Genomic DNA, 22,015 nt, shown 5'->3' with positions numbered 1-22,015 from the left:
CTGAAGTTAATTTCTACATTGTCTGTTAATACATAGTGAGTAAAAGAGCCAGATAACATCTCTAATAAAGATGCTTTTAAAGTTCATAGTTACTTAAAGTATCACACAGTTATAGCGTGCAGTCTGGGTCTCCTTATGTAATACTTTAGAGATGGTTTTTGGATAGTGTGACCCTCCCCCCAGCCTCATGGTGTTTCCTGTGATTCATTAAATTGCTGATAGTCCCATTTATCTGCCAGAACCCACCCACTTCCAGGGTTGGCCTTTTCCTTCCTACTCCTTACGAGTGTAAGGTCTGAGTCTTAGAAAGTTCTGATCAAACAAATTGCACTTGGTGTTCCTTTAAACATTAATGGTATTGTTTAGAAAGCATTCAATAAGCAGAAACAGCTTGTTTATTTCTGCTGTCAGGCCTTCAACTTGTCTGGCAAATTTTAAGCTCTTGAAAGCAGGGGCTCAGTCAAATCTACACCCCCCTAACATCACCCACATCACTTAGCATAAAAGTACCCAGCAAACATTAAGCATTCAATGTAAGGATTCAAAGCATGTGCCTGTGAACCAACCATATGTCCAGAAAATTTTCTGATTTCTCCAATGCCATTTTTTTTACCTTTTTTTTTAAATATAAATTTATTTATTTTAATTGGAGGCTAACTACTTTACAATATTGTATTGGTTTTCCCATACATCAACATGAATCCGCCATGGGTGTACACGTGTTCCCCATCCTAACCCCCCTCCCACCTCCCTCCCCATACCATCCCTCTGGGTCATCCCAGTGCACCAGCCCTGAGCACCCTGTATCATGCATCAAACCTGGACTGGCGATTCGTTTCACATATAATATACATGTTTCAATGCCACTCTCCCATATCATCCCACCCTCGCCCTCTCCCACAGAGTCCAAGACTGTTCTATACATCTGTGTCTCTTTTGCTGTCTCGCATACAGGGTTATCGTTACCATCTTTCTAAATTCCATGTATATGTGTTAGCATACTGTATTGGTGTTTTTCTTTCTGGCTTACTTCACGCTGTATAATAGGCTCCAGTTTCATCCACCTCATTAGAACTGATTCAAATGTATTCTTTTTAATGGCTGAGTAATACTCCACTGTGTATATGTACCACAGCTTTCTTATCCATTCATCTGCTGATGGACATCTAGGTTGCTTCCATGTCCTGGCTATTACAAACAGTGCTGCGATGAACATTGGGGTACATGTGGCTCTTTCAATTCTGGTTTCCTCAGTGTGTATGCCCAGCAGTGGGATTGCTGGGTCATATGGCAGTTCCATTTCCAGTTTTTTAAGGAATCTCCACACTGTTCTCCATAGTGGCTGTACTAGTTTGCATTCCCACCAACAGTGTAAGAGGGTTCCCTTTTTTGCACACCCTCTCCAGCATTTATTACTTGTAGACTTTTGGATAACAGCCATTCTGACTGGCGTGAAATGGCACCTCATTGTGGTTTTGATTTGCATTTCTCTGATAATGAGTGATGTTGAGCATCTTTTCATGTGTTTGTTAGCCATCTGTATGTCTTCTTTGGCAAAATGTCTGTTTAGTTCTTTGGCCCATTTTTTGATTGGGTCGTTTATTTTTCTGGAATTGAGCTGCAGGAGTTGCTTGTATATTTTTGAGATTAATCCTTTGTCAGTTGCTTCATTTGCTATTATTTTCTCCCATTCTGAAGGCTGTCTTTTCACCTTGCTTATAGTTTCCTTGCCATTTTTGATTGTCTAACCCTAGTAACACAGGCTTTTTTTTTTTTTTTTCACATTTTGTATATTTGATATTAGGCGAAACTTCTCCAGCTTTGTAAGCTTTTATAACAGTCATCAATTTAAAACAGTAATGCTGATTCCTTATCATTTCTTTCAGAATTTACATATTTATTATAGCTTAAACTGCTTAAAATTATAGATTAAGGAGTTACACTTCTTACGTTCTTCTTTCTATTCTAGTGTTTTTCAGACTTTTTTGACAGGGACACCGAGTCAAAAATAGACTTTGCATCATGACCCAAGGGATATACCAACACACACACTTGCCCTCCCACACACACCTCTATATTCTCATGCCAAAAGAGAAGTTTCTTGAAATAGTGCTCATAATGTTCAGTGCTCTGTGATCTTTTCAGTTCTGTTCCAGTTCATTTTTAAGCTGCTGATCATGACCTACTAAATTGCAAATCATTCCTATGACGGACTGGGGAATATCTGTTTATGTGTATTACTCTTTCAGTTAACATATACAGTACGTACTGTATACCGTTTACTGTTCTTCTCCGCTACTTAACTGGCTTTGTAGCCTTGGGAAAGTCGCATATTAATGGTCAGTTTCTTCTACAAAGTAGAGATACAGTGCTGTCTACTGTAGAGGAAGGCTGTTAGGATGAGACGAGCTTTGTAAAGCTATGAGCATGCTGCTCAGCAGGTAATAAGCTCTCCAGCGTGAGCACCTCTCGTTTCTGCTGTTGTTATTGCTATTAAAATTACTTTGGTTTGAACTTCCCATGTTTCTGAAACACTATATATTATATATAATTTAATTTCACCTTTAATTCTCATTATATATATTTATATTTTTAAACTAGAGGTATATTTTAGATCTAGTGAAATGCATCAATGTTAAGTGTTGAATTCAGTAAGTTTTGACAAATTCCACTCCATTTGACGTATACGCCTATCAAGACAAACATTCTAATCACACCAAAAAGTTATCGTGTGCCCCTCCCTGGTCATTTGTCCTCACTATATCCAGGTGTAACCACTGTTCTGATTTTCTTCACTGTAGATTAGTTTTGCCCATTAGAACAGTGACACAGAATGTGTTCTTTCTGTCTGACACTTTTTTTTGTTTGATATAATGATTTCAGGTTCGTTAGTATCATTGTATGGTTCAGTAATTTGTTCCTTTTTATTTCTGAATAGTATTTCTTTTGGGGGGTTGTTTTGGAAGAAAAGTTATGACCAACCTAGATAGTATATTCAAAAGCAGAGACATTACTTTGCCGACTAAGGTCCGTCTAGTCAAGGCTATGGTTTTTCCTGTGGTCATGTATGGATGTAAGAGTTGGACTGTGAAGAAGGCTGAGTGCCGAAGAATTGACGCTTTTGAACTGTGGTATTGGAGAAGACTCTTGAGAGTCCCTTGGACTGCAAGGAGATCCAACCAGTCCATTCTGAAGGAGATCAGCCCTGGGATTTCTTTGGAAGGAATGATGCTAAAACTGAAACTCCAGTACTTTGGCCACCTCATGCCAAGAGCTGACTCATTGGAAAAGACTCTGATGCTGGGAGGGATTGGGGGCAGGAGGAGAAGGGGACGACCGAGGATGAGATGGCTGGATGGCATCACCGACTCGGTGGACGTGAGTCTGAGTGAACTCCGGGAGTTGGTGATGGACAGGGAGGCCTGGCGTGCTGCAATTCATGGGGTCGCAAAGAGTCGGACACCACTGAGCGACTGAACTGAACTGAACTGGGGGTCTTTGTTGCTGCACATGGGTTGTGGGGGAGTGGGGGCTGTTCTTCATTGCAGAGCATGGGCTCGGAGCGCATGGGCTTCAGGAGTTCCAGCACACAGGCTCAGTAGTTGCGCTGCATGGACTTAGTTGCTCTGCAGCATGTGGGATCTGCCCATATCAGGGATCAAATCCATGTTCCCTGCATTGCCAGACAGATTTTTATCCTCTGTGCCACAAGGGAGGTCCCTGAATAGTTTTCCATTGTATGAATGCATCACATTTTATTTTTATCTGTTCTACTAGTGATTGATAATTGTTTACAGTTTAGGGCTATTATGAATAAAGCTACTCTGGATAACTGTGTAGAAGTCTTTGTGAATATATGTTTTCATTTCTTTTAGACAAATACTTAGAAGTGGAATTGGAGGTAGGCATTTTCTAACTTTATGAGAAACTTCCAGGTTAATTTCCAAAATAATTATACCATTTATACTCCCACCAGCAATGTGTGAGTATTCTAGTTACTCCATACCTTTCCAGCATTTAATGTTGTTGGTCTTTAATTTTAGCCTTTCTAATGGCTGTATGCTGCTGCTGCTGCTGCTAAGTCACTTCAGTCATGTCCGACTCTGTGCGACCCCATAGACGGCAGCCCACCAGGCTCTTCTGTCCCTGAGATTCTCCAGGCAAGAATACTGGAGTGGGTTGCCATTTCCTTCTCCAATGCATGAAAGTGAAAGTGAAGTCACTCAGTGGTGTCCGACTCCTAGCGACCCCATGGACTGCAGCCTACCAGGCTCCTCCGTCCATGGGATTTTCCAGGCAAGAGTACTGGAGTGGGTTGCCATGGCTGTATAGTAGTATCTTATTGTTTTAATTTACATCTCCCTGATCACTAATGAGTTGAGCATGTTTTCATGTGCTTTTTGCCCATTCACATTTTATTTTTAGGTCTGTAATCCATTCCTGCTTTGTATGGTATGAGGTAGGTGTTGACTCTCATTATATTTTAAGAGATATAAGGTTCTCTAAATAAAAGAGATTAAGCTCTTAATACAGCATTAAAGATTATACTTTCAAATCCTTAATTTATATTTAGACTGTTAATTTGTTCAGGTCTTATAGAATTCCTTACACATTTTCTTCCCCACTTGAAAAAGTTGTTTCTGTAGACCCAGTCCAGAATGTATATGTAACTTGTTTCAACCACCTACATAGTCTATAATAATAAAACAGAACAAAGACAAAAAACTCAACACACTTATTTCAATTTCGTTAGTTTCTCAGGACTCTCTGGAATTTGAATGTTGAAGCAGCTACATTATTCTGTTTACCCATATTCTTATTCTATCAATAAGTAATCTACTAGCTAGAAGTATTATACTTGTAGTTATTTGTACTAAACTTACCATTTTTAGTCTTCAAAAGAATTTATTACACTGGAGTCAGATAATAATATGATCCTCTGAACTTATGTAAATAATTGCTTTTATAAATATCTGGATGCAAACTGACTCCAGGAGAATTTTTTTTTTTACCAGCATGATGAACATTTTATTAAAAAGACAAGGGGAATCTTTGAAGCTCGTTCTACTTCAAAGTCAGTTTGCTAAATATATAGATCAGTGTTACCTTAAGTGATTATACTCAGTAAATTCTAGATTTTCAGTTCAGTTCAGTTCAGTCGCTCAGTTGTGTCTGACTCTGCGACCCCATGAACTGCAGCACGCCAGACCTCCCTGTCCATCACCAACTCCCGGAGTTTACCCAAACTCATGTCCATTGAGTCGGTGATGCCATCCAACCATCTCATTCTCTGTCGTCCCCTTCTCCTCCTGCCCTCAGTCTTACCCAGCATCAGGGTCTTTTCCAATGAGTCAGCTCTTCGCATCAGGTGGCCAAAGTATTGGAGTTTCAGCTTCAACATCAGTCCTTCCAATGAATACCCAGGACTGATCTCCTTTAGGATAGATTGGTTGGATCTCCTTGCAGTCCAAGGAACTCTCAAGAGTCTTCTCCAATGCCACAGTTCAAAAGCATCAATTCTTCGGCGCTCAGCTTTCTTTATAGTCCAACTCTCACATCCATACATGACCACTGGAAAAACCATAGCCTTGACTAGATGGCCCTTTGTTGGCAAAGTAATGTCTCTGCTTTTGAATGAATATGCTGTCTAGGTTGGTCATAACTTTTCTTTCAAGGAGTAAGCGTCTTTTAATTTCATGGCTGCAGTCACCATCTGCAGTGATTTTGGAGCCCCCAAAAATAAAGTCAGCTACTGTTTCCCCATCTATTTGCCATGAAGTGATGGGACCAGATGCTTTGATCTTAGTTTTCTGAATATTGACCTTTAAGCCAACCTTTCACTCTCCTCTTTCACTTTTATCAAGAGGCTCTTTAGTTCTTCCTCACTTTCTGCCATAAGGGTGGTATCATCTGCATATCTGAGGTTATTGATATTTCTCCTGGCAATCTTGATTCCAGCTTGTGTTTCTTCCAGCCCAGCATTTCTCATGATGTACTCTGCATATAAGTTAAATAAGCAGGGTGACAATAGACAGCCTTGACATACTCCTTTTCCTATTTGGAACTAGTCTAGCTTTTACTAACAGCAAAAACAAAAAAATACTGACCTGACTAAAATGATGAGTACAGAAAGGCTAAGACATCAGGAAAGAGGCCGGAAAATAAACATCTATTATATGTCTTAGGCCTAAGGCAAAATACAGAGAATGTAGGAAGAGAGATGTATAAGTGCTTTTTCCTTCAAATAACTTAAAATCTAGCAAGGATGAAATAAAAGAAAGGAAAGTGAGAAATGTTTATAACAACGCAAGAGATAAATACCAATTGACCACATTATATAATATGTCAAATACTAGTTCAAGATTGATTGCTAACTAAATAGAATGTTATTGATTATCCAGGTTCCTGATATATTTTTAGTGATGTGTTACTTCTGAGTTATCTGGGATTGGTAAATTTTGTTTTGCTTTTAATGAAGATTTCCTAGCCTGATCCAGTTTTAAAGAATCGTAAATCTGTGGAGTTGAGTTTAAGTCAACTCTAAAATAAAGGAAAAAGTATTCTAAATTTAGCTATTGAAAAAAATAATTCATATTTATTATACTTGCTTTGTGTCAAGTACAAGAGGAAGCATTTTTATGTTAGTCATTTAATTTTTATAACTATAGGTATATTTGTTACCCTCGTTCTACAGAAGAGGAATCTGAGGCACAGAGAAGTTAAGGTCATTGCTAAAGGTAGCAAAGAAAGTAATAGTGACAGGATACAATCTCAGCTCTGTTAGACTCTAGAGCCCAAAAGTATTAAAGAAAATAAACACATAGAAACCCAGATTTGAGAAGACAGAATTTATAGTTAAGTGGAAGGAGTATTTGGTTTTCAATAATATATTAAAAATTTTTTAAGTGATGAAAATTTTCTCCTTGTTCCAATGATAAATTTTGTGCCATATTCCAAAAATTAAAGCATAATTCCAATGAGGCTAGATCCTTTTTTATCAATATTGTCCAACAGTAAAATCCAGTTTTCCTTCAGAAAGTAGAAAGGAGCTTCCAGAACAAAGGGTATACTTATAATATCGTTATCATCTTTATCCAGAATAGTTGCTATATTTCCAGTTCTCAGACAGCTGTTTATAGTTTATTAGGGACTCCAGAGTATAAATGATTTAAGATTAATAGAATCAAACTGTGTGTGAAAAGAATTCTTTTTCACATGCTTTTGGTAACATGAACAGAAATCATTGTGGAATCATCTTGTTTGTCTTTCTGATCCTTAGCACAGATAGTTATAGGCATAACGTTTATATTGCTGATTACTTTTATAAGTATCACTTCAGAATTGGTGGTAAATGGCAAAGATGCATATCCTAATACAGTTATGATATCAACATGAGTCTTGAAAATAAAACCTTCTACTTGAATATAAGCCCTCAATTAAATAAATGGGCCATAATTCTTCCACCTTTACGTTTGGGACCACTTCTTATGTTGGTGCTTATTATCCAAAGAATAAAGAGATTGATTTCTTATTTTAAGATGGAAATATATATAATTTATACTATTATTTATGTATTATTAACTATTATTTATGTACATATATACATACATAATAATTATTTAGCATAATAAATTATTTATTATAGAGAGAAGGTAACTCCTTCATATTTCTTTTTGTAGTTTATCATAGCAAAGCTGAAATTTTTGAAGAGCAAGCATGGCATATCCAAGGATATTACGTGGTTTTAAGTTTTCAGTAGTGGCATGTTTCATTTGGCCTGTAACAGTAAAAATAAATGAGTAGTAGATGACTAGTATGTTTTGTCTGCTGTAGTAATATCCTCTATTATTGAATCTGTCTGATCAGCCAGTTACTTTATTGTTATCTGGAATTAAAGATCAATGTGTTTTCTGACAGTGTAGGAATTTGTGTTCAGTTAAAATACATATTGTCACTAAAGTGAAAATAATGAAATTGCAAGGAACTGACTGGTTTTAGCAGCACTCCTGATCTCTTCCCCCTAAAAGTGAAATCTAGATCATTTTAAAGTTCTTATAAAATAGCTGAGATATCATTAAAATATTAAGCTCAGCCTTGACAGATTTTAGAATAGGTATTTAAGTCTAAATTTTGACTTGAAATGTGAAAGGTAGTGGTAGCATGTCTAGTCATTCACCTTGATAGCCAGCTTCGAAGATGGCCCTCAATGAATGATCCCGCTCCTGATAGTCACACCATTATGTAGTCCCTGCTGGCCATATTTACCAGGGTTGGTCTGTGTGGTTGCTAGAACACATCAGAAATGATGGTGAGTCATAAGACAGTGGGACTTCCCTCTTGATGTGCCTGTGTCTATCTGTCTCACTGTCTCACTTGCTCTGTGGGAAGGCAGCACATACTCGGGGACAAGGCCTAACCCAGCAACCAAGCTTGAAAGTGAATCCTCCAGCCCTACTTTTACCTTCAGACGCCTGCAGTCCTGGCCAGCAGCTTGACTGCAACCTCATGAGACCCTGAGCTAGAACCACCCGGCTCAGCCCTCAACCCCTCCAAGATTCCTGACCCTCAGAAACTGTATGAGGTTAAAAACGGTTCACTAAACATTTAAATTGGGGGTAATTTGTTAAATAGGAATAAATAACCATGTGAAGTGAAGTCACTCAGTCATGTCTGACTCTGCAACTCTATGGACTGTACCCTGCCACGCTTCTCCATCCATGGGATTTTCCAGGATGAATACTGGAGTGGGTTGCCATTTCCTTCTCCAGGGATCGATCCCAGGTCTCCCGCAACGAAGGCAGACTCTACCATCTGAGCCACCAGGGAAGACCAAATAACCCTACATACTTCCACTAAAGCTCTTCTTTCATTTATCAAATCATAACATCTATTTTTGTTTATTTTTGTTGTTATTATTTAGGTTGTTAAGTGTGTAACCCATCCAATTCACTTGACTGACACATTAAGTTGGTTGGAAAATACTATATTCCATCTCATTTTCCAATTCACTGTTTGGTATAATAAATACAGAATTCACTTTTCCCATATTCGGGCCCTTATTAAAATATACTTAAGAGAATTGTTTCATGATAAGGAACCTTTTTTCGATTATTTCACAGATTCTTTTCACTTATATTGAAGCTACCAATTTTATATAACTTGTAATTACTGTACAAGTGATTATGGAATTACAGTGAAGTACTTCAAGAGAAAACAGACAGCTTGACAGCTATTCTCAGGGAAGTCTGAGACCTCACCACAGAAGCTCCGCATCCATTACTTGTAACCCTGTGATGCTTATTAATTCTACAGGATAATAACGGTGTGGGTTTTAAAAAGTCATATTTTTAAGGGTGAGTTAACTATGTACCCAAACCTGAGAGGAGCTTCTCAGCAGATCTGATATCAGTCTTTAATTGTACTCCCAGCTCTGCTCTCCCATACCACTTTCTCCATGGTGTTCTGAAAAGGAAAAGGTCATAAAAATATTCAGGTTTGCTTTTTCCTTTTTGCCCTACTAAACCAATTTCAGTACCAATAATCGTTTCTTTTCCATAGCTAATCTTACAGAAATAGTAATCATGAATAAAAGATGTGACAGAAAAGTGGGATTTCAACTCCTTAAAGAGTGTTTTTTTCCTCTCTTGCTTCCTTTGTCTGTTTGCTAAATAAGGATTTGCCATAGGACGTTAATAGCCACAGATAGATACTTTCATTGAATCCTGGGTTATCAATCTCATGTTGTGTTTTTTTCACTCTCATGTTTTTATACCTGAATTTAAAGAAACAGAGGTTCTTCATGAAAACATTGATGAGTCACATTTGTTTGACATTAATGCTCTTATATTCATAATTAAAATTGGCTTTTTTGTCTACTCTTGCCACGTTTTTTAAAAATAATAGGACTTCCCTGGCAGTCAGTCCAGTGGTTCAGACTCCCAACTCCCAATGCAGGGGGCATGGGTTCAGTCCCTGGTCAGGGAACTAAAATCCAGCATGCTGCAAGGTGCAACCAAAATGATGATGGTGATGATGATAAATAGTTTTGGAATTGGTCTTGTCTTTCTCCATCCTAAATGGACTTGATTTTGAAATTTTTGAAATTTTACTGAGAATTTTCTTTTTAATTTGGACCTCAAAATAGGATTCTGTCTTTTAATTTACATGCTCACATGTGCACACATACATACTTGTAATAAGGTTAGGGGGTTAGTTAACAGTAACTTACAGCAACAAATGAGTTTCAAATTTCTGGTATACAGATATTATCCAAATACTCCAATAATGTCATTGCTTAAGAGGTTGTAGTCAAGCCAGAAGTAAAACCCAGGGCTTCTAACTCTTTTTTGAGCATTTGCCAACCAGTACCAATACAAATTTGTAACTCAAGGCTAATTCCTGAGTCTTAAACTTTGACAGTCTCTATTGAAGAAGGAGGCATCACATGTTCAGCACTGAAACCTGTTTCTGTGTCAAAGAAACCCATGTTTGCTTTATTTTCTCGAGGGTTTTTGTTCTGTTTTTTAAGCATGGTCATTGAATTGTGTATTTTTCTTTTCAAATGGGTTCCCATTTGTGGGTAGTGGTAGTAAAAATATATATGTAGCTCCTGATAAAATAATTTTTTTAATTGAGAAATGACAATAGTTTTTGTAACTAGATTTCATTTGAAAGCTTAAATTATACAGTACTTTGCTGTGACTTTTGAGGAAGTTTCCTCAACCCTCTATGAACAATTATTATTATTATTATTATTTTTGTAAAATGTCTTAGGAAACCTTTAAATGTCTGTTTACATGATTGTTAATGTCCTTTGTTCACCTGCACATAATATATGATGCTCAAATGAAATAGTACTTCAAATTTTTCCTAGCAGGGACAAGAGGGTAGCTTAAGAATCTCCTTCGACTGCCTTCCTGATCATCTGACCTGACTTGGTGCCCAGGCCCAAAGCCCTAGGCCAGACTCCAAGCACCAGTCCACATTCCCTGCTCAAGTTCCCCAAGCCCTGAAGGGGACAGAATGGAGATAAAAGATAGCAGCTGGACGGAGGCTGGAAGAGGGGGTAGAGGGATTCTGTCTGCAACCCTAGTGCCAAGAGCCTCCACCCTCTTGACCCATCAGTAGTCTAGTGAAGTTCTATGTGGAAAAATCACAACCAGTCCTCGATTATAATGTAGAATTATTTTTAGCATCCTTTACTTACCTATGGTCACCTTGTTAGGTCTCTAAATCTGTAAACTCATAAAGATATTATGTTTACCATATTTTAGAAATGCAAATGCCATACCTCAGCAAGGAAAGATAAGATATACCCGTTGGTAATATAAGCATTCATAAGCTGAGGCGGTAAGCATGGCAGTTCAGGTCACAGACTTTAGAGCCAGGCTGCCTGGGTTTAAATCCCAATTCTGACAACTTGCTAGCCAAGCAACCTGAAGCAAGTCACTTGACCTCTGCATAGTAATTTACTCATCTGCAAAATGGAAATGATAGCACCACTTTAAAAGTCAAAGTAAAACTTAGGTAAGGTAATCTGAATCTGAACACTTGGATCAGCATCTAACATGTAATTAGCACTATATAAGTATTTGTTCTCGTTAGTATGCTGTGCCCCTATTCTGATGCTGTATCTATACTTAGATGGCCCATCTGATTTGTAGTCCACAGGTTACTTCATACCAACACCACCACCTTTGATGTCTAACTGCTAGCAAATCCCCTCTTCAGTAATGCTTGAAAGCAAAATGCTTATTTTTCCTTCTTTCCCAGGCGCAACATAGAGATACTTTCATTGAAGAACGCTATGGAAAATACAACATCAGTGATCCTTTAATGGCGCTCCAGAGAGACTTTGAAACCCTAAAAGAGAAGAATGATGGCGAGAAGCAGCCAGTGTGCACGAACCCGCTCTCAGTTCTTAAGGTGGTGATGAAACAGTGCAAGAACATGCAGGAGCGCATGCTGTCGCAGCTGGCTGCTGCTGAGAGCCGGCACCGCAAGGTGGGTGACGCTGGCTCGAGCCCGCAGGCTCCTGTGACGGCTTTCTAAATAGTGCCTGTACTTTTCTGTCAGCTGCCAGGTCTCATGGTAGTTCAACTGGGAGGTCTCACAGGTGTCCAAAAAAAAAAAAAAAATCAGCTTACCTAGGAGCCAGGAGATAGAAAATGCAGGTTATTCCAAATGTTAAATTTAGGGAGTATGTCAGACACATTATTTTAGATGACATTCCTTCTTGATACGACACTCCAAAACACTTGGGTTTGTTTTTTCAACTCCTGATCATCCAAACATTGGCAACAAACTGGGGCTTGACCAAGCCTTGTAGCTGAACAGAGTGTTCTCTATTTGCTTACTTAAGTGATAAATAGAAAGATTAATAGGTATTTGGGTATTTGGGGAATGCTGTATCAGAGAGAGAGAATTTACCTGACTGTAAACATACAAGCCAATAGATTATTTTTATTAAATTTCTGGTTTTGAGTTTCATTGCATTTTACCTCTCATGAAACCATAAACAGTCCCTACGGTTGTTTACCTTAAAGCTGTTCTCTATTAGGAATGTGTGTGTGTGTGTGTCTGTCTGTCTGTCTGTCTGTCTCCAGGTCTTACAGCATCTAAGATAGGACCTGTGCTTTCCTCTACCTCATCTCATTGGAATTCTTCTAGTGCTTGCAATTTCACTCCCCGACTTGTCATTTATAGCTCACATTTGGCCTGGAAAAGATGCTTGGCTAGAATATGCATTTTTAAGAACTGTTGGTTTAGATTTATATCAACAAGGTGGGGGGACATCAGTGCATTTAGTAGGAAGTGTTTTATTCAGAAGAAATGGGGTTAGCAGCTGCAGTCTGATAGATCTTCGTTTACTTTATGGTTACCTGCCTTAGAGAGCCATCTGCTTACAGTGCATCTGACAAAGTGCTTAAGGTCTTAGGTCTTGCCCACAATTTGTCTTTCCCTTCACAGAGTCCAAACAAAAAGCCAGAATGGGGGTTCTTAACCACAAATAGGTCTCAGATGTTCCATGACCCCCCAGAAAATACAATGAATGCCAAAATTTATGCATTTTATAGAAAATAAATTTTTTTTCCCTATCCTTACTAGAATTCTCAGAGTTCTCCAAGACCCAGAAAAGTTTAACCTCTGGTTTAGACTGAAGTAATCTGAAGACATTTATGCTCCAGTTTAAAAGATGTCAATGAGTTAGGGTTAGTTGCCTAAATTTGGGGGCTTTTACATATTATAAGAAAATCTACACAACATCTTTATTTAATAGGCAAGCCTGTTTTCCACTTCATACATAAAGTAATTGAGTGGTACTAAAGGGCTGGCTGGCTATCATGCCTGTTGAAATAATGTTGGGATAATTTATGGTCCTAGGTGATTGGGGAGAAGAAGAGTTAAAAATTTCAAGATTTCCTAATACTATATTTCAGTGTAAGGTAGCATTAAATGTTTTAAATCACTGCCTATCTATTCTTAAGTGTTTTATCAAAGTAGAACATTGACTTCATTAGACATCACATAGTACCTAGAGGCTTATAATTAGCATGCATATAGTCCCAGTTTTCCTGAGAGAATTCCAGTTTAAGCCTGGTGCCTTGGCAGAGTTGTTAACAATACCCACTTTGGCTCTTAGACATATTAGTGATTTAAACAGTGAATTACATGGTTACTCTGCTTAGATCAGCCCTGGGATTTCTTTGGAAGGAATGATGCTAAAGCTGAAACTCCGGTACTTTGGCCACCTCATGTGAAGAGTTGACTCCTTGGAAAAGACTCTGATGCTGGGAGGGACTGGGGGCAGGAGGAGAAGGGGATGACAGAGGATGAGATGGCTGGATGGCATCACGGATTCGATGGACGTGAGTCTGAGTGAACTCCGGGAGTTGGTGATGGACAGGCAGGCCTGGTGTGCTGCGATTCATGGGGTCGTGAAGAGTCTTTCACGACTGAGCGACTAAACTGAACTGAGTCTACCTCTTCCCATTCCCTCTCTTCCTCAATATTAGAGACAACCACTTTTCTTTTAATGTTTTATTTTGTTAGCTAACTTCCATATATTTTTTCCATATTTCTAACTAATATATTGCTCTCTCACTTTATCAGATAATTTTAGACACTTATATTTACTTCCTTTTATTAAAGATGTGGATTTTGTTAGCACCCCACTTCCCTTTCCTCTTCACCCTGCCATCTTCCCAAAATAAAAATAATCCTCTTTCCTCACCTTTATTCTCTGTCATATCTGTTATTACCAAATCTGGAGGTTGTCACATTCTGTCTCTTCAGAGTATAAACATCTGGTGTATTCCTGGGCAGTAGATGCCTGGCTGGGCATTCTGTGTACAGGAATCAGGTTGAAGGGACAGATAACTCTTGAAAATACACACCTGGAACTAGTTCCCTTGTCTTCCATCCTACACCTTACCTCTTCTCTGCAGTATCTGCCACCTGCAGATACCCCTATGTCTTTGGGGTCCCACAAGGCAAAACAGCTTCCTCCCTCATACCAAGTAGCTACCATCCCTCCACTCCAGCCTCTTTCTTTCTTCAGAATATTAAAAATTTGTCTGCCAAAGTCTGTCTTTTTAGGGTGTTTTTTTTTTTTCTTTTCATCCCATTTCTATAATTTTAGAAGCCTCTCTGGAGAGGAGAAGCCAAAATCTTTTTTTAACCAGAAGGAAATAAACCAGAATGTTTTCATTTTTGTATTTAAAGAGGAGTCCCAGAAAGTCTTCTTCCTCCATTCATAACAGTTGTTAGTGAAGACGAACAATGAGAAATGGCACGGGGATGACAGTGCTCTGGCTTGGGGAGGTCTGGGCCAGCCCGCCTCTGAATCATGGGCAGAAGCTATGAAGAAATCCATAATTATTGGAATACTATGCAGTTGTAGGCAGGATTATGTGGGGAAGTGCCCCTTTAAACCTGTACTCTCCTTAAAGTTGGGCTTAATTGCTTGGCACCAGGGTAAGTGGAATGGGTAGACAGTTAATTAAAAGGCCTTATGAAAAATCTCGACTTCAGATCTCAATAATTAAGCCTTCTTGTATGCAGGATGAAGTCTAGAGAATCTTTTTACTTCTTATCTAACTGTATATAAGATGTATATATTAATTAAGCAAGGCACAGTTAGGATGTCACCTATTTGAAATGTTTAATTTCAGGCTTCACTCTGGTACCTCCAGTGATTTGAGCATCACAGGGAAAGCCTCAGCTTTCAGCTTTCCATGAATCTGCCTTACTTCACCTGTCCCCTAATCCCAACAAACTTATTAATTCTCTGAAACCTTTTCAGTCCCTGTAGCTAATGAGTTCCTCTTTTCTGTTTACATGCCACTTTGTGTGAGGTAAAGTACATACTGTATTTTTTCTAGAACATATCTTTCACCCTTCTAGACAGTGTGCTCTTTGATGCCCCTGACTAGGATTTACTTACTTATTTATCTATGGAATATGATCTTGGATGCTTAGATAGGCACTTACTGTTACATTGTATTCTAAATGTGACTCCTTATATTTGGAAATGATTTTTTTAATTCTTTAAAGGTAATCCTAGACCTTGAAGAAGAAAGGCAAAGGCATGCACAGGACACGGCTGAAGGCGATGATGTCACCTACATGCTGGAGAAGGAGCGAGAGCGGCTGACTCAACAGGTAATTAAGGTGGAAGAGCTCGGAGCAGCATTTGCCTAGAGTAGCATTTCCTGGAGATTATTCTGCAGGGTATAAATTGTGTTACTCAAAAAAAAAAGGGCTTTGTGGTCAGATAACTCTGGGGATTACTGTATTAAACAAAGTTAAAGAAGCTTCCCTGGTGACTCAGATGGTAAAGAACCTGCCTGCAGTGCAGGAGACCTGGGTTTGATCCCAGGTGTTCATGTTTGATCCAGTGTTCATGCCTGGAGAATCCCATGGACAAGCTACAATCCATGGAGTCACAAAGAGTCAGACACAACTGAGCGACTCACACACAAAGAGGTTTCTAACTTCAATTGTTTAGACTTTGTAGTATGCCAAAGCATGCTGTGCGTTTTCAAGATTAATATAGGGTAATCTGTGTTTAGCAAATCGATATTTTCATAAAATCTGTTAACATAGATCATTCTCTATGGACCATCATTCCATAGAACACACTTTGGGCAACACTAACTTTGAACTCTCAAAACTTTTTTTGACTTAGGACTCCTAGTAAAAAATACATTTTACATCACATACACATATATACATATGCTTGAAACAACAATCTCATTAAATCATACATAACCCTTACTGCTTATAATACACATTAATATTTTCACTTCTGTTTCATTTGTTCAAATTCTTAATGGCTCACTAAATGGTTTCCCTATCCATTCATGGGTCTCAGAGTTTGAAAAACACTGACTAATAGGGTTCCTTGAACCCTTTCCCTCTCATTTTGTTCTTTAAGTAGGGTTGGGATGATAGTTAAAGCCAATGGCATTTGTGTAGAAGAATGATTCATATGCAGCTACTTATGTTTGTTTGTTTTTAAGACCAGAAAGAATTATTACTAAGCTTTAAAGGTTTTGTTTTCATCAGCATTCATCACAAAATCCAGTTTATATGGCTTTCTGCTTTCTGTTTTGATTGGTTCTAATCCTCTGAACTTTCCATAGTCCTAGAACACAATGACAATTCAGATTCTCACTAATAACCCTGAGACAGTAAGAACTAGAAGTGCCTCCTAAATCATCAAAGCGAGATTAAGTCGTCGTGTGTACATTTGTTCGTTAGGTGTTGTAGTACTGAAGAAAGATTTGACGTGAGCACATGGTATGTACCAGTTGTCAGTGTCTCTTGGTTTCCTTACTCTAATCCAGATGTGTGGTGGCATTCTTTTGCAGTTGGAATTTGAAAAGTCCCAAGTGAAAAAGTTTGAAAAAGAGCAGAAGAAACTCTCCAGTCAGCTAGAAGAGGAGCGCTCCCGCCACAAGCAGCTGTCCTCCATGCTGGTCCGTGAGTGCAAGAAGGCCACCAGCAAGGCCGCAGAGGAAGGCCAGAAGGCAGGAGAGCTGAGCCTGAAACTGGAGAAGGAGAAGAGCCGAGTGAGCAAGCTGGAGGAAGAGCTGGCCGCCGAGAGGAAGCGGGGCTTGCAGACGGAGGCCCAGGTGGAGAAGCAGTTATCTGAGTTTGACATTGAAAGGGAACAACTAAGAGCAAAGCTGAACCGAGAAGAGAACCGGACCAGAACTCTGAAAGAAGAAATGGAGAGTTTGAAGAAGGTGGTAAAGAATCTAGAGGCTTTGCACCAGCAAAGTGGCCCCAGCGAGCGAGTGAAGAAACCAGTAACCGTGTCTAAAGGCACGGTAACTGAGCCACCCGTGCTAGTGTCTGTATTTTGCCAAACAGAGAGTTTTCAGGCAGAGAAAACACATGGGAGCAGCACAGCCAAGGTGACGGCCAGCGAGCTGCCTAGTCCCACCGCTCCCACTCACTCTTACGCAAAAACCAATGGACATTTTGACCCAGAAATGCAGACTACCAAGGAGTTGATTGCAGGCAGCAATGCAGAAAACCAAGTGCCTCCACGAGAGAAGCCTGTGGAACTGGCCCAAGAAAAAGCAGTGGAGAACGGCGGGTGTCCTGTGGGAATAGAGACACCAGGCCCAGTGCTTAGTCATCTGCCTTCCAGCGGGAGCTCACCATCTCCCAGCAGCACTGCCTCTTCCTCTCTCACCTCCTCTCCTTGCTCGTCACCAGTACTAACTAAGCGCTTATTGGGGTCATCAGCTAGCAGCCCTGGCTACCAGTCATCCTACCAAGTAGGGATCAACCAGCGGTTCCATGCAGCTCGGCACAAATTTCAGTCCCAAGCAGATCAGGACCAACAAGCCAGCGGGCTGCAGAGCCCTCCATCCAGGGATCTGTCCCCCACCCTCATAGACAACTCTGCTGCCAAGCAGCTGGCCCGAAACACGGTCACTCAGGTGCTCTCCAGATTCACTAACCAACAAGGACCAATAAAGCCCGTGTCTCCTAACAGCTCTCCTTTTGGCACAGACTACCGAAATCTGGCCAGCACTGCCAATGCGAGAGGTGACACCAGCCATTCACCTACTCCAGGAAAAGTGTCCAGTCCTCTGAGCCCCCTGTCTCCAGGGATCAAGTCCCCTACCATCCCCAGAGCTGAGAGAGGAAACCCTCCACCCATCCCTCCCAAAAAGCCTGGCCTCACTCCCTCTCCATCCACTACCACGCCCCTGACCAAAACTCACTCCCAGGCATCCTCTTTGACCACTGCAGAAGACCTTGGCAGCAGCTGCTCTTCTAATGCTGTTGTCGCCAATGGCAAGGATGTTGAGATACTTTTGCCTACCAACAGCTAGTGCCTAGGAGGGAGTCTCTGCGTTTGACATTCCATCAGATTTCGTCCAGGAGCTCAAGAGTCAAACCGTTGAGTCAGATCATGTTATTTATTTGATCTTAGCTGAAACCATCTTATAATACATTTAGTGTATTTCACCTTTTTGTATTTTATAAGTAGAAACTAAGTAGTTTGGAATTTTATGATTCCCATCTTTGTGCTAAAGCTAGAAGGGCACCTCAAAGACACCTAAGCTTCATAGTCACCATCACGTTATGATGGAGAAAGCTAACTGAATACCAGGTGGTGATTTGCTGTCTGTCTGGAGACTCGAATCACTCAACACTAATTTTGAATTATGCGGAAGTGGTTCATGCAGATTTTTTTATTCCAGATGAACATGTTTTAAAAGTGCCTGAAATTAGACTGCCATATGAATGTGATTCTGCAGCAAAAGCACAGAATGGATCATTTAACTGCAAAAAAAAAAAAAAAAATGAGATCCTCTGTGAATTCTGAATGTTAAAAACCAAAACTGCTTTTAATCCTCTTTTACTGTTTTAATACAAGCTTTGTGTTCAGAAATAAGGCTGCATAAGTAGAATGGGAATGCTAAAGGTGAATGAAAACTCACCACAAAGTGAGCTTTATAGAGCCCTTGAAAAACCCTCCTGAACATTAAGCAGTTGGGGTGCTGATTTTCTTGTACTTTGGAAAAATTTCATCACTCCCAGTTTCCTGCATAAGTTCTTGAATAGAATGAAATCACATCTTCAAAAATGTCTTCAGGCATCTACTGTTTTGTAAGGAACTTCTGATTCTGATTGCTATTACTTGAATAGGAAATGGTTACTCATTCTGTGTAAAAGTTTTGCAACAGAATGAGATCTTTATTCTGTAATCCAAAAGCAATAACTTAAAGTTCACCGTCTTTGTAATATTATGTCAGAATTATATAGGTTTTAGCCGATTGTTCTACACTTATTCTCCAAGCTGCCAGCACTTGGTGTCCGTTATCTGTGGAGCCAAATTAACTTTTACCTAAATGAAAGTATACATATATCTGTATAAATACACACCCCTTTACGTGTTTAACATTCACACACTTAAACACATAAATATTAGTGTGATTGTATCTTTGGAGTTTGCAATATAGTGTAAAGGATGAGTAGAAATGCATGTTAAGATTACCTGCCAAAGCAACTAGATGTAGCTGGGACCCAATCAAAGAAAAGAATCTTGTCCATGGGGAGGGGGAAATTTCACATGAAATCAGGTCCATCATGAAGACAAGTCCAAACCAACCCAGTGTCACAAAGCTCAACTGGTCATATAAATGAGCAAAACAAGGCAGTCACTCACTCAAATGACGTATAACAGCTGGGAGCAGTGAGAGCCCCAGCAAAGTGAAGTGCCCATGCCCCCCTGCAAAGGGCACCTCCTGTTCTGCTTCAGCTGCTCGTTGCTATGCAAGAATGCTGGACCAGGGCTACCAGCTCCTAAGAGTTTTATAAAATCCAAATTTTCATGAAAAACACACTCATTTTTAAATATCAAGAACTGATCAAAATATTTCAAAATACTGCTAAACATTTCTGCAGCTGGATTTAGCTCACAAGCTGCCAAGCTGCAGCCTTTTTAATTCTAGAAACTTCTGTCATTTCCATCACAGTGAGTTTGTGTGGACAAAAGCCTCCAAACTTTCCAATTTGTTGGCTAGCACAACCAACAAACTCCCTAGAATACAATGACTGTCCACCTCAGACATGGTGGTTACCTGATTTTGTGTCCACAAGGATGGAGAGATCTCACATACAGTGTTCTAGTCAACACTTATCCAGCAGCCAGGGCTTCCCTGGTGGCTCAGCTGGTAAAGAATCTGCCTGCAATGCTGGAGACCTGGGTTCGATCCCTGGGTTGGGAAGATCCCCTGGAGGAGGGTATGGCAACCTACTCCAGTATTCTTGCCTGGAGAATCCCCTTGGACAGAAGTGCCTGGCTGGCTACAGTCCATGGGGTCACAAAGAGTCGGACTCGACTGAGTGACTAAGAATAGAGCACGACCTCCTGTTATGTTTTAAACCTATTTCCTCATAACGCAATATGAGTTGATGGGAGAAAAGCAGGTGATGGAAATCAAGATAAATCACTCTGGAGTACACTGGTGTCTGCACAGCTTCTGGTTTGACTAAAGCCAATGCATCAAGGAAAAATGAAAATACTGGTAATGCCCTAGTATGTCTACCAAATGATAAAGAGGTTATCTTAAACTTCCCAGAGCAGTCATGCATTAAAGTTTATTCCCGTGCATTGTCACACGAACTGGAACTTCTCTAAACAGGAGAGGGGGCTATAATCCCAGAGTATTGTTACCTCTCTTGCTTTAAATGGTAATCTTACAAGTTGCATTGTGCTCTTCTTTTGTTTTGGCATAGATATATATATAGAGAGAGATACTATAAGGAAGTTTATTTCTTAGAAAGTGCACTGAATAATGTATTACTTTTACAGTGTAATATGGGGGTGGGGAAGTGCAAAAGAAATGTGTATTTTTGCTAGTTGCCTATCTTCTGAGATGAACAAGCACAATACTGCAATGGATCAAATAATCCAGTTAGGTATTATAGATTAGGATGTAAGTTTGCCGTAGACTGTGTGTGCTAAGTGAAAGTTCCACGATTCACAGTTCTGGTCTTAACCCATGTTGCGAGAGCTGTTCCCGGTCAGCAGATCATAATGATGTGCAGCACATAGTGCAAACACTAACTAGTTATTAACATCTGTAAAACCAAATGTACCGTGCAAAAGTCTTCATCTGTTTTTATAGCAGACTACATTAAAACAACTTAAATCAGACTGTCTGGGCAAAAGTAGTCTTGTTTGTACCAAGTGAAGAATGTTGCACAACAGGGCCCATTTTGTTGGGGAAGGAGCAGATTGGTAAAAAGGGACCACTGGCTCCTGGCTTCAAAAAAAACAAACGAAGATACACGACCCATCCAGGTTAGACCCCAAAAGGACATGGGACATTGGTGTTCCTTAGAATCTCGAAGCTGAGATAAGCCTTCACAATAGTCCAGTCTATAATTTTTAAATCATTTGGGGGTTCTGGACCTTTTGAGGATCTTAAGAATAGCTGGACACTGTCCCCATAAAAATGTATATGCTTATGTGCAAAATTCAGTTGATGGCTTCATGGCGTCCAGAGACCCTGAAGCCATCCATAAATCCTGTACTGTAAGATAAGAATGCCTGATCTTGTCCAGCCCTCTCATTTTACAGATGACTCATGACTCTGGTCTCAGTCCAGTGCTATTGCTGCTACACTGTTAGCAAATGCAAGTGTAGCCTGATAAAAGCACTTGAAAATCCTTTGATGTACAAAAGATGTTCACACAGTGTGGTTGTTTACATATCTACATTCCTAGCATTTAAGCCAATTACTGGTTATATCCATTTTTCAGCAAGTACTTCTTATAGCCATTCTTTTCATAATGCCCTGCACTCACTGTCAGCAATGCTCCCTTGTCAATTTGTGTGTGTGTGTGTGTGTGTGTGTGTGTGTGTGTGTGTATGTATGTAAGAGACGCAGGTTCGATCCCTGGGGCGGGAAGATCCCCTGGAGGAAGACATGGCAACCCCCTCCAGTGTTCTTGCCTGGAGAATCCCATGGACCAGGGA

The 22,015-nt window shown here is 39.8% G+C and overlaps 1 protein-coding gene and 1 long non-coding RNA gene across 3 annotated transcripts in view; one reads left to right on the top strand and one right to left on the bottom strand.

The window, feature by feature from the left end:
- Positions 1-21,188, top strand: part of CTTNBP2NL (CTTNBP2 N-terminal like) — a 53,444-nt gene extending 32,256 nt beyond the window's left edge. Inside the window, exons 3-5 of the mRNA XM_040231046.1 lie at positions 11,773-12,003; positions 15,556-15,663; positions 16,875-21,188. Of these exons, the coding sequence (XP_040086980.1) occupies positions 11,773-12,003; positions 15,556-15,663; positions 16,875-18,356 (1,821 nt within the window). The 3' untranslated portion in view covers positions 18,357-21,188. The remainder of the gene's footprint in view (positions 1-11,772; positions 12,004-15,555; positions 15,664-16,874) is intronic.
- Positions 5,961-22,015, bottom strand: part of LOC120856082 — a 42,613-nt gene continuing 26,558 nt past the window's right edge. The window contains exons 2-4 of one of the 2 annotated variants that reach the window (XR_005719384.1): positions 9,377-9,462; positions 8,177-8,286; positions 5,961-5,997 (exon numbers count right to left, since the gene is read on the bottom strand). This is a non-coding gene — a long non-coding RNA (uncharacterized LOC120856082). Of the gene's footprint in view, positions 5,998-8,176; positions 8,287-9,376; positions 9,962-22,015 lie in introns of those variants that run through there. The other variant, XR_005719383.1, reaches the window with a different exon arrangement.

This window comes from Oryx dammah, unplaced genomic scaffold (assembly GCF_014754425.2).
Source record: "Oryx dammah isolate SB20612 unplaced genomic scaffold, SCBI_Odam_1.1 HiC_scaffold_28, whole genome shotgun sequence".
Classification (NCBI taxonomy): Eukaryota; Metazoa; Chordata; class Mammalia; order Artiodactyla; family Bovidae; genus Oryx; species Oryx dammah.
This window is presented reverse-complemented; position numbering and strand designations above follow the sequence as displayed.